Below are 12,086 nucleotides of genomic sequence, written 5' to 3'. Positions count from 1 at the left end.
AATTACCAATTAATTAATTATTACTACCAATTAATAAATTTACATATTTAATTAATTATAATTAAATTACTTCCCACCCTATTCCCCTATAAACCCACAACCCGTTACAGAATACAATTACACAATAATTAAAAAAAAAATCATTAATTAAAAATAATTATAACATAAAATGACACTTTTCACACATATTATAACATAAAAACACTATAATTACATATTATTTAAAAAACGATATTTTTTACTATCTACATTATATACTTGGATATTTTCACTTTCGATATTATTTACAGTCGATATTACTTCACTTACCTTAAAAACGATATTTTGGCTGTTGATATTCTGTCCTGTCGATATTTTCTCCAAACGATATTTAAAACTCGATATTCTGTCCAGACGATATTTTGGAGTCGATATTATGTCTGTGCACCAACTCCAGCATCTCGGCTGCCCATTTAGTCACAGAGTGATATGTTGTGACTTCAGGTGGTGGAGTCCCTTTTGGAGACATCAACTCCTATTTTGGGGAGGTGTGCAAACCACTTGCAACTCCAGGCCTTCAAACTCCGGATCTACAAATACTATTTCACCCCCTTACATAGCTAAGTTATCATAAAAATACTGCTCCTCCTCAAAAAGCCTCTGGGCCTCTCTCAGAGGCCTATGTTTGACTGTAGGCGTTGTTGAAGGTAATACTGGCGAAGTCAGCAATGGCGCCGGGGACACAGCCACCTGATCAGCAGATGTCAGTGTCACCAGAGTGGAGCGGCATGCCGGAGGCTCAACCAGAGCTGGAGACTCTCAATGAGCCTCTTCCACTGGTAATGGCATAACCAGCCGCGGTTGGTAGTAGGAGTTCCTGCAGGGCGGTGACGTGGGGAGGGGGAGGGGCAGGGTGGGCGGTAGTAATGTATGGATTATGGAGTTTAACAGGTAAGTAAACCTATAAATAAATAAAACAAATTTCGTTGCGTGCACTGCATCACCAAATGCGATGCAGTGCGCGCAACGAAATTAGTTTTATTTATTTTTAAGTTTACTTACCTGTTGAACTCCGTAATCCATACATTACTACCCCCTACCCTGCCCCTCCCCCTCCCCAAATCACCGCCCTGCAGAAACTCCTACTACCGATCGCGGCTGGGCATAGCCCTTCTTGGCGTCGGAGGAGGCCAGCACACTTGGGCCATCAGCATAAATGGTAGGAACGGAGCCTGTTGATAGTGTGCCGGAAAACCACCTAAAGAGTAAAATAGCGCACCCATGGGGCCCGCAGGCGCACCAGATGGAGCCATCACTCTACTGAAAATGCTATACATAGCATTCAGAAGACTTGAAGGGTCAGACCTCGAAGCTGAAAACAATGGATACTCATGCTCATATATAGGAGACATAGGCAGCAACAAAACTGGATCAGGAACAGTCTCCGAATCAGAGCGTCTAGGTGGAGTCAAGGCCCTTGGACTCGAGAGGGACATTGGCAGTGGCGATGTCTCTGACTACATCTCCAGAGATGTACTCAGAGACATCTCACCTCGGTCTTCAAGAGCCTTTAAACTCAGGGATACCAACTTCAGGGAGTCATCTTAAGCACCAAAGACAGTCATCGTGAGGGTCTGTGATTGACATTTGACCCTCACATTCCGTGCAAGGCTGCAATCCAGAATTACTCGTAGGTGATTCTTCCTTTGCAACAACGTTGCCATTTTCTGGAAAATTAATTGCAACATCCGAAGACATTACGCAGGGAAGCTTGTGGAGCCGTGGCATTATGACGTCCTCATTGACATGGGAGAGCTGTAAACAAAACTTTCTGTGGAATGCTGGCGCATTGGGATATTCCAAAGTGGAGGAATCGACAGGTAGATGTATTCATCAGAAATAAACCTCATGTTCAAAGTTAATTTAATTGACAGAACCATGATTCCATCACTCACCAAATATTGTAGCCGCTTCTGAGGCACTTAGGCTAAACTGTGATTCAAGAATCTTGGGTCCGAATGTTGACATTCCAGCAATGAGTGTTGCTTCAGTTGCACCAGCTAGGCATAGGAAGACAAATGTTGGGTTTTTCAGCAGCAAGAGTACTGATCTGTCAAAGACAAATGATAAAAGAGGAAACGTTTTATATGAATTTATATCTGTTACATTCATCATTGGGTGTCGTTTTCAGAGCTTCAGTTCTGCATACAGAAAGTCCACCAGACAGAAACTTCGCTAGTGGAGCAGGAACACACAGAGAAGAGTCTGATGGGCATGACAGCACAAAGCAAAACAACACACACTAAAGGGAAGCACACAATCAGGAGAGAGTAAAGCAGTAAATAAGGGACACAGCAAATGAGTAAATAACAGTCAGTATTTCAAAGTGTCATGCTCTGGAACTCTGTCTCACTTACTGTGTGTAAGACCCGCTTCCCGGAGCAGAACTGTTTTTTTAATCTCACTTCTTGGAGTACAGATTTACTAATTTTATGCAAGTTCCACAACTTGGTGAACAGTCTCACTCACTTGGTTCTAGCTCCACATCCTGCAGTGAAATCTCACACACTGGGTGTGAGTTGCACACCAAGGTGCAAGTTTCTGTCATTGAGTGTGAGTCTTATACCATGGTGCACAGTCTCTCACTTTAGGTTTGAATCGCTAACCTTGTAGTATAGTTTCTCTCACTGTTTGCAAATCTCAAACCTTTTGGCTCAGCATTTGTCATTGGGTGCGAGTTTCTAGTGTTGAAGCACAGGATCAATCATGGGGTGCCAGTTTCACTTTTTGTAAAATAGTTTTACTCACTGTTTGAAAGTCTCACTTCTTGCTGCACAGCCTGCTCATTTGCTGTGAGCCTCACACCTAGATGCACAGTTCCTCTGCCAGGTGCGAGGATCACGCTTTGGAGCACAGTCTCACTCAATAGGTGTGTCACCGTGTGCAGGACAGTTAGGCATTGACTAACTGTAAATCTTAAATCTTGGAGCACAATCTCCAAAACCTAAAGTTCAAGGATGCAAGTGTCAAAGTTGGTTTCCCTCAAGTGGTGTGGGTCCCACAACATAATGCTGTCTGACTTCCAAATCTTGGAGTACTATCTCACTCACTGGATGAGCCTCACATCCCAGAGCAAGGTGTATGTTATGCATCGGTATCAGGCCTGTTAGGAGGATTGTGTGCTTGAGATTCTGGATCAGTAGCACTGGGCTTCCTTGTTGGAAATTTCTGATCCAACCTTAGCAATTACATGTCCAAGAGTCCCTCATTACATAACTCTAGAAAGTCTTTTCTGATTTTTGAGACAATTATACATGCAGCTCTCCACAAAACTTCTACAAGGATCTAACGAAAGGCCTAATTTGGAGGAGTTGCTGAGTCTTCATGGTTATGGTAGTCATGTAAAAAAACAATTCTGCCCAGCACTGTCCATCCTCCTGCTTGTCTTTTTGGTGAACATGAAGGCAGAGCTGAGGCGTACTTCTTCCTCTCAGCACGTACAATAATGGAATTTAGCTTTAGTCCACTCTTGTCTTGCTGTGTGACAGTTTATGTTTCTTATGTCAGATGTGATATTGTTCCTTGAGTTGACCAAAGGGAAGAGAGGTTTGAATGAACCACAATGTTGTAGCATCTCAAAGATGACTGAGGACCTATCAGTGGGCAGTGGAAGACTACTGTGCTCTACTAGTAAAACCACTTAGTGATTTTTAAAAGGTCCATTCATAGGAGTCATATTGCTAGTCTGCAGGAGCATTATCAGGAGACAGAATTAAAGAAATCTGGAGCCTAGCTACCAAGTTCACTAATTATAATTGTAATGCATGATACTGCCTTAAGCCATGGAAATAAGGTTCAGCTGGCATGTCAATCACCTGCTTGGTTACTCTCATAGGGGAGGCAGATCTATAAATACCGCTGGTAAGGCCATTATCTTGGCCTGTGGCAATATTATGCTCACCTTTTGGATCAAGGGGCCTTAGGAAAATACATTGAGAGATATTTCTGGCTAATTCATCAAAAGTATATTGGGCCCCATGCATCAAACCAAAAAAACAGTCGCAAACGGACAGATTCTCAGAATCCGCCCCTTTGCCACCGGTATATTTGCATTTGAGATGCATCATCCCAAATGCAAAAATCGCAATTTAAGGAATCTCTAAATTGCGATTCCTCAAATTGCTATTGCATTTTAGGAATCCCAAATTGAGATTCCTTAAATGCAATGCATGAAAGTTAAAAAATTTGCGATTCGCTAATAGGAGTAGCAAATTACCATGAAGTTGAACTTCATGGTAATTTGCAAAAACTGTTAAAAATGCACTTATGTGCATTTTTCAAAGTTTCATGTTGCGCGCACACATGCCCTTAGGGCATGTGTGTGTGCAACATATGTGCAGAGATCAATTTCAGGGGTGCAACAGGGTGTCATTTTGACACCCTTGCAATTGCATGAGCAATTTGTGAGTACCTACTGGTACTCACAAATTGCTCATGCAATCTCCAATTCATTCCTATGGGCCTGGAGGCAATTTGCGAGCAGCAATTAGGGAATGTTTAGGAATCGCTATTTTTATAGCGATTCCTACATGCATAGGCTTATGCGATTCCTAAATAGCGATTCCTTAAAAATCGCTATTTACGAATCGCAAAAACCTACGTTGATGCATGTGCCAGAATATGTTTTACACTTTCAGCCATTGTGCAAAGATCTTTCTGTGCCCAACAGCGGTGATGGAATATCTGCATAACTTTGTCACAGATGACCCATTGTTAGCTTTTTGTAAAGTTTCTGTTTAAAGAGTGCCAGCTTGCTTGTTTTTGTTCCAAAGAACTTTAAGAACAGGTGAACTAACATCAGATCTAGTATGGTATGCGCTACAAGTAAATCTGCAGCACAATAAAGCAGACTCCCCATCAACTTAGAGAGGCAGCAATCGATATGGTGTGAGCTAGGAGCAGTTGCTAGAATGTAACTGCTTTAAAAATGATCTATTGTAATACAGGGAACCCATTAATTTTGATGGAATCTACAATTTTAGCACTGTCATGCATAAACAAGCATTGGCAAAGCCAATAAATCTCACTTTTATGAGTGCCAAGTTATTGACTTTGCCAAACGTTGTTTTAAAAAATCAAAACACTGAAGACGCAGTAAACACACTCATTGCTGTATCGAAACTGAACTGCTGTATTATGAGTTATTTTCAGATGGCTTGTCTTACATATCCGTTCCAAATTCTTAAATGAATGCTGAACACAAAAAGAAATCTAAAAACCTGGCACCGAAATGTGAGCATAATTCTCTGGTGAGAGGGCACAGAAATACTTAATGACATGTTCTCATTGTCTGTGCAAAGACTGCAAAGGTGTGAATAAAAGTAAAATGGTCTTACTAGATTACCAAGTGCTGACTTGGTTGGTCATAAATGCTAGTGTACAGAAATGGAGCCTGACATTGGCTACATATACAAGAATTCATTGAGACGTGAAGAGACAAAATATGAGGAGACGTTGAGTGGGATTTTATGTGAAGGGCTAGGAACTTCTTGTAATTGGAAATGTACCTCTCCTTTGAAAAGATACATGTTTGCTTGGTTTGTGTTCTTAAGTAGTGGATATTTTGCAGTAGGGAAGCTGTAAACTGGTCGAACCTGGTGCGGAGAACCAGACCTGGTAGTCATTGATGCATGAAGGACTTTGTCTCAGAGAGAGAAACAGAGAGGCGGCAGACTCTCAGCAGTGCTGAGAGTCACGACCACCCAGCAGTAAACTGTGTCACTTTAGAGGGCCTTCTTTTTTCTGTGAGGCAACATTTGATTTATCTGCTTGGGTCAATTATCCTCAGGAGACAATTCCATTTGTGTTTCTATCAACTGTCAAATTATGGATCATCCACATAGCCCTAGGGAATGATCACTCAGTGGAATAGCTCAACACTGATAACCTTCTCACCACCCTAAACTAGCCACTGTGCTCCACGAAATAGGGATGCGCCAATAGGAAGGGCTAATCTAAATCTTGATTATGTGCCCATGACATTTTCTATGTGAATATGAATTTGCCACATTATGCATCACATGCCGCATCATTTGCATATTTTAACAAAATACATTTCTACTTCTGACTAAACAAACACTGTTGAAATGCTGCACACATACTGCAATGGGAAGCGCCAGACTCTTTTAGGTAGACTAAGTGGGCTTCTTTCAGATGCTGACTGTAATTATCCATTTAATGATGTGGCAATGATTCCAACAGAGCATGCACATCCCAATTTGAGGGAATGGGGCAAGGGCTTTTGTTTGCATCAGGAAACAAAAATCTTATTTACTTAAATGTAATTCAAACTAGGTGGATCGAATAACTCCTTGATCATATTTTATTTTCGCAATTATCACAAATGTATGGTCACATCATTGATAACTATTCTCAAAACATGCAGTTATTTCAATTGGTCACAGAGTCTGGCACCTCTTTTCATGGTCCCATGTTTTTAATTATAGGGACATTTACTAAGCCAGCCTCCAACAGTGGCACACTATATATTACATTTAAAATGTATTATAGTGTGCTACGGAGTTGCTTTTAAACGGAAAGAGGTGCCGTGCTGCACAACTGACGCATAATTCCAGTGGCCCTGTATAGGCTTGCAACCTCATTCCTATGTTCCAACTTCAACATCTATGCCTAACAATTGTCCACTATTAGACAGATTTATTTCCACAGCTGCATCTTACCACTTACATTCACAATATGATGTCGTATTTACTTGGACTAACTAGCTCATTTGACTCTTATTCACAAAGCAAAGCCACCTGTCTAATAGTGGACCAGTACTAGTTAGATATTGAGGGAAACAGAACATGCTGTTAGATTTTTGTATATCACGTTCACATTCTGTGGTCCACAGGAGACTCCCGTCTATTACCCTCTCATGTTGTGTCGATCCATTTAACTAGAGGTGGATTTTTTTAAAGCCAGCCCTGTGGTGGTTTCAGTGCCCTTTCCAGATGGCATGGACGTGTGCCCCCTTCAAGTAACTAAGCAGACTCCTCCTTCATACCCTTCCCTGGTACATCCACTTCCCCATGACAAGAGAACACTTCCCATCAGCTAACCAAATAACCTCCCTTGATCCTCAAATCCCTGGAAAAACGCCTACTGCCACTCTCTGCTATCATGTGGCGCCCAATGCATGTCTGTACTCCACACGCACCCTATGCTATTGAAGACGGGCCTAGAAAGATTCAGTGGCAAATTAAGACAATGCACAAAGAAGTAATGGGACACCAGATGAATAAAGCTTGGTGCGAGTGAGGCCTGAGGGCTTGGAGTCCTAGCTATATAGAGATTTGTGAGTATGTAGATGATGAACTAGTACACTTGGAATAGGGCAGTATATGTCAGGTAGAAAAGGGTAGCTTTGCAGGTTTCAATAGAGAACTGGTGTGACGTGTAGGAAAAACGTATTTACCAGGAAAACACTTGGAAAGGCAATACACAAACCTCTCATTTATATAAAACCTAAGGACACCAAGTACTCACTTTGGATAGACTCATCAAGCCAATAAGGCTTTTTTAACTTGTATTGGGTTGTACTGAAAAGCTCTACTCGCAAGGTCCAGATCCTACAAATGTGACTTATTGCTGTTTTTCCAGAGGTTCTATAGAGAAACAGACAAGAATCTCCACGTCTATCCTAAATGTGTCCTGAAAATAAACTCCAGGTGTCACTGCGCTCTAGCCCTAACTGAGCTGAATGCACGTAGGGCCCTCTGGAGAATGCAGCTAGGCAGCTTATGACGCAGACTTTTGCCTAGAAACCAAGTTTGTCACACATGGATAGGAAAGTGTTAGGCTTCAAACATTCTGTGGAAGTCTCATCCATGAACCCTGATGCCTCTGTACTTTTCAAAGTAAGAGCACCAAGAGAAAGGAGCAATCTTCCAGCTATTCCTCCATTCGACTCCCTTTTCATCTGAAGGTACACAAATAAATGCAACCAATAGGGAAAGGCTGTATGTGGTTCTGACCACAGACACTGTTGCAGAGGGTGCCACTGCTTCCCAAGCGCCCTCTAGGGTTTATCCCAGTATCTCTCCACTAGTGCTCTATGATCTTTAACTCTTTGTTAGGCCCTGATGCATTCCACTATTAACCCTCAACCCAATGTTAACCCTCTTCTCTCTGATGCTCCTTCCTGCCTTCTGCTGCTTTCCATTACCTCCATCACTTTCATTACTCATAACAGTAACAATCGTAACAAACTCTGCTGCGTCCGGTCAGATACTGCTACTTTTAGGAAGCCACTCAACCCAAAAGCAACTCTCTTACTCCCTTTGGCATGACCACTCCTTTCGATTCTCCCTGTTACTCTTTTTCACCATCCTTGTTTCAGGAGGAGGAGTAAAGCACACTAAAGGTTAGTAATACAACATTACTCTATAGACGCTAGTCTGTAAAAGATCGGGTGACTATGTGCCTGAAGACACAGGCATTTTGTCCTATAATCCTTCTGGAACTGCAAAGCAATTTTTTTTTTCTCTAGGAATTCATATGAGGGAAGGATTTTAATATGGAGGCATATTACAATATTTCTTCCTAAGCCAAAAGGAATAAAGGTGTTAGTAACAATTAACTCATGAACAATGAGTCAATAGATGAGTTAATAATTCTGATGAATGAGTCTCAACATCTTTAGAAAAAGACATTTCCTAAATTTATAATTTTTATTGGCACTTACTGAGGTAAGTCTTTAACTGTCATTCCAAAGTCTGGGTCAGAAGCAGTTTTGTGACTTCCATCTTTTAACTGATGAGCTTCAGACACCCGCATAACCACATAGCGCTGAGACCCTGCAGTGACAAACCAATGAGAAATAAAACCACAGTGTGCAAAGAGGAACAGATAGAACTACAACATACAAATCAGTAAATGGGACTCCAAAATGTTATATAGGATTTTATATCGGGCAATCTTAATCCTCCCAAGAACAATATCCAGCCGATGTTTCTTACTCCCTTTGGTACAAAAACACGAGCTCTCTCTCTCCACTACCTGTTTTAAAGCAGGCCATGCTTTGCAGATCATTCTCCGTCAAAGTACTGAGAATTTTAATAACCTCACTCTTTATATCAATGTTCCTTTCTTCTCAAAGTTTTGAATCCCTTTGTAAAAACATTCTTCTTAAGAAACATTTGCACCTGGCCATGTAATCCCAAGACTAATGGGCTGATTTAGAGTTATGCTGACGGGTTATTCCGTTACAAACGTGACGGATATTCTGTCTGCAGTATATCAAGTGCATTATATCCAATGGGACTTGTAATATGGTGGACGGGATATCCGTAATATTTGTAATGGAGCAACCCGTCCACCGAACTCTAAATTAGGCCCCTAGTCGCAATATCTTAGTACAATTCCTGGCTCTCTGTTCTTAATTCTTGGTGTGCCTGGCCTTTTGACTCTCTTCTCACCTTCACTGTCTCCTTTCTCACTCCATATTTATAATTTTGCCTTCAAAGATGTGTTGTTTATCCTATATTGAATTAAAATTCCTCCCTTTTCTACTTTAAATTCAACCAACTTAAACTCTTCCTACGCTTGCTCAGCTCACAAATATTTTTGTATAATATTATTGCCAACATGTGCTTGTCCCTACTACTGATCACCTGCATGGTAAATTTTACTGCGTTGTACCCTCACTGTTCAACCATCCTGTAGCCTTTTCTATTCTCATCCAGTTGCGTCCGGAATATAGCGGGCCTAGGGCCATATGTATCAACATTCCCTTTTGCGATTCCTAAATAGCGATTTTTAAGGAATCGCTATTTAGGAATCGCAAAATGGTATGTATGTAGAAATCAGCTTCTTTTTAGCGATTTCTTAAAATTCCTTAATTGCGATTAGCAAATTGCTAATCGCAATTAAGGAATAATTTCCCATTCATTTCTATGGGCCAGGAGGCCCATAGGAATGAAGGGGAAATGTGCGATTAGCAATTAGCTAATCGCAAATTGATAATATTTTCAAGGGTGCAGGGGTGTCCAAAGGAAACCCTGCTGCACCCCTGAAAATGACATGTGTGCGCATATGGCGCACATACATGCCCTAAGGGCATGTATGAGCGTCACATGGCACCTTTTGTTTTTAAATAAAATGCTTTTTAAAAGGAATTCGCAACTTACAACCAACTTGAAGTTGGTGGTAATTTGCGATTCCTTAGGGACAATTAGCAATATTATTTTGCTACATACGTTGCATTTAAGGAATCGCAAATTTTGCGATTCCTTACATGCAATCGCAAAATAAGGAATAGCAAATTGTGCGATTCCTTATTTTGAACCACATTTGTTTAATACATACCATATTGAGAATTCGCGTTTGCAAAGGCCGAAATTCTGCGAATTTCAGCCTTTGCGAATGCGAATTTCAATGATACATATGGCCCCTAGTGAGTAAAACGGCCTCTAGCGAATGGTCCGCATTTATAGAAGCGCAGGACATTGTTTTTATGCAGGAGACCTTGGCCATGGAGAAAGTTTTTCGTCCAGGCTATTTACATTTTTCAAAATCTGCTGAACAGGGAAAGCGAGGTTGGCCTAAAGGGGGATTGGCAATATGGGTAAGGCAGTCCCTCCAATTCAAGCTGGAGGAGATCTATATTGAATCTAGGGACATCCTCATTATTAAGCTATTTAAGGGAAGTCTCCCAGGTATGTTACTCATCAATGTCTATTCCAGGGGAAACCAGGGTGGGAAAGTTTCGGAAACTGTTGCCATTTTAGATTCTTTTTTGACCAAAAACCAAGGGAAAGACCCGGTCCTCATAGCCGGAGATTTCAATTGTACATTTGAACCTCTTGATATCTATGATATGTACCTCAGTGCAGAAGAGGATGAATTGTGGTCTATTCCCACACTCGACCTCCCTGTTATTACAAAATGGTCCAGTGCTGCATTACAACTGAATATTCTCTGTATGGAACATGGGGTGAGAGCAGCAAATGGGCGTACTAATTCTGATAAAACAGGGTTGGCAACTTTTGTAAGTGGGCAACCTGCAAGTCGTATAGACTTCTTTTTGCTTAGCAAAGAACTCTGGCCGCGCCTAATGGAAATGGAGGTAACCGTCCGTATCGAAAGTGATCACAATCCCTTGCTTCTTTCTTTACGTCACTATACTCCACGCAAGCAGAGGGTATGATAGGTAGCCCAGATCACGTAGAGGCTCACGTGACTAATGATACTCGTCGCCTCAAATGGTCCAAGGTGGCGTGCAATGCCAAGAGTGTGACCCACATGAATATGTTGGCATCTAGTTCCGTAACAACTCTTCAGGCAGAGGCAGCACAAGATGCACAGAGCGATAGAGCAGTGGATGTCCATGAGCACCTTTTTAACGATCTTAAAATGTATTTTATTACCAAAAATAAAATATCTAACAGACCGGCACGATCTAAAGCAGTTGAATGGTACAATTTATCCTGTCGAACAGCCTATAGATTTTTAGCAGCGGCTAAAAGGTCTAAAGATAGGGCATTAATAAATAAAAGTAGGTATTCTTATAAGGCTGCGCAAGTAGCAGCCAAAAGGGATTGGGATGAGGAGCATTGGGCAGCCCTGCTGGAGGCAAGTACCAGGAGAGACATGACCACGTTCTGGCACCTGGTGAAGTGGGGCAATGGCGTTCCGGCCAATGTACCATCAAACCATGTGGAGCTGCAGCAGTGGGTCTCCTATTTCGGAGGTCAATTCACCAGTGATTCGGTAACCAGCGTCTTCATGGGAATGCCAACAGAAAGCCCTGTTCTTCAGATTACAAAGCTGGAAGTTGAAAACGCCTTGCTCCGGGTCCCCAAGGGTAGGGCGCCGGGGCTTGATTGCATCCCCGCTGACCTGTTCCACCAAGATACAGGATTATGGGCTGAATACATCCAGCTCTTAGCTAATGCCATTGTTAAAGGAGATCGCCTACCCTGTACCTGGGCAGGAGCAGTGATTTTGCCCATCTATAAAAAAGGAGATAGATCGTTACCGGCTAATTATAGGCCCATCAGCCTAATAGATTGTATGCAAAAAGTCATTGCAAGGGTGGTGCTGTG

The 12,086-nt window shown here is 41.8% G+C and overlaps 1 protein-coding gene across 1 annotated transcript in view; it reads right to left on the bottom strand.

Moving 5' to 3' along the window:
• SLCO4A1 (solute carrier organic anion transporter family member 4A1) overlaps positions 1–12,086 on the bottom strand; it is a 330,005-nt gene that overhangs the window by 147,130 nt on the left and 170,789 nt on the right. Inside the window, exons 5-6 of the mRNA XM_078651610.1 lie at positions 8,726–8,837; positions 1,935–2,089 (exon numbers count right to left, since the gene is read on the bottom strand). Of these exons, the coding sequence (XP_078507736.1) occupies positions 1,935–2,089; positions 8,726–8,837 (267 nt within the window). The remainder of the gene's footprint in view (positions 1–1,934; positions 2,090–8,725; positions 8,838–12,086) is intronic.

This window comes from Lissotriton helveticus, chromosome 7, assembly GCF_964261635.1.
Source record: "Lissotriton helveticus chromosome 7, aLisHel1.1, whole genome shotgun sequence".
In the NCBI taxonomy this organism is placed as follows: Eukaryota; Metazoa; Chordata; class Amphibia; order Caudata; family Salamandridae; genus Lissotriton; species Lissotriton helveticus.
The sequence above is the reverse complement of the archived record's forward strand: the minus strand, read 5'-3'. Positions and strand labels throughout refer to the sequence as shown.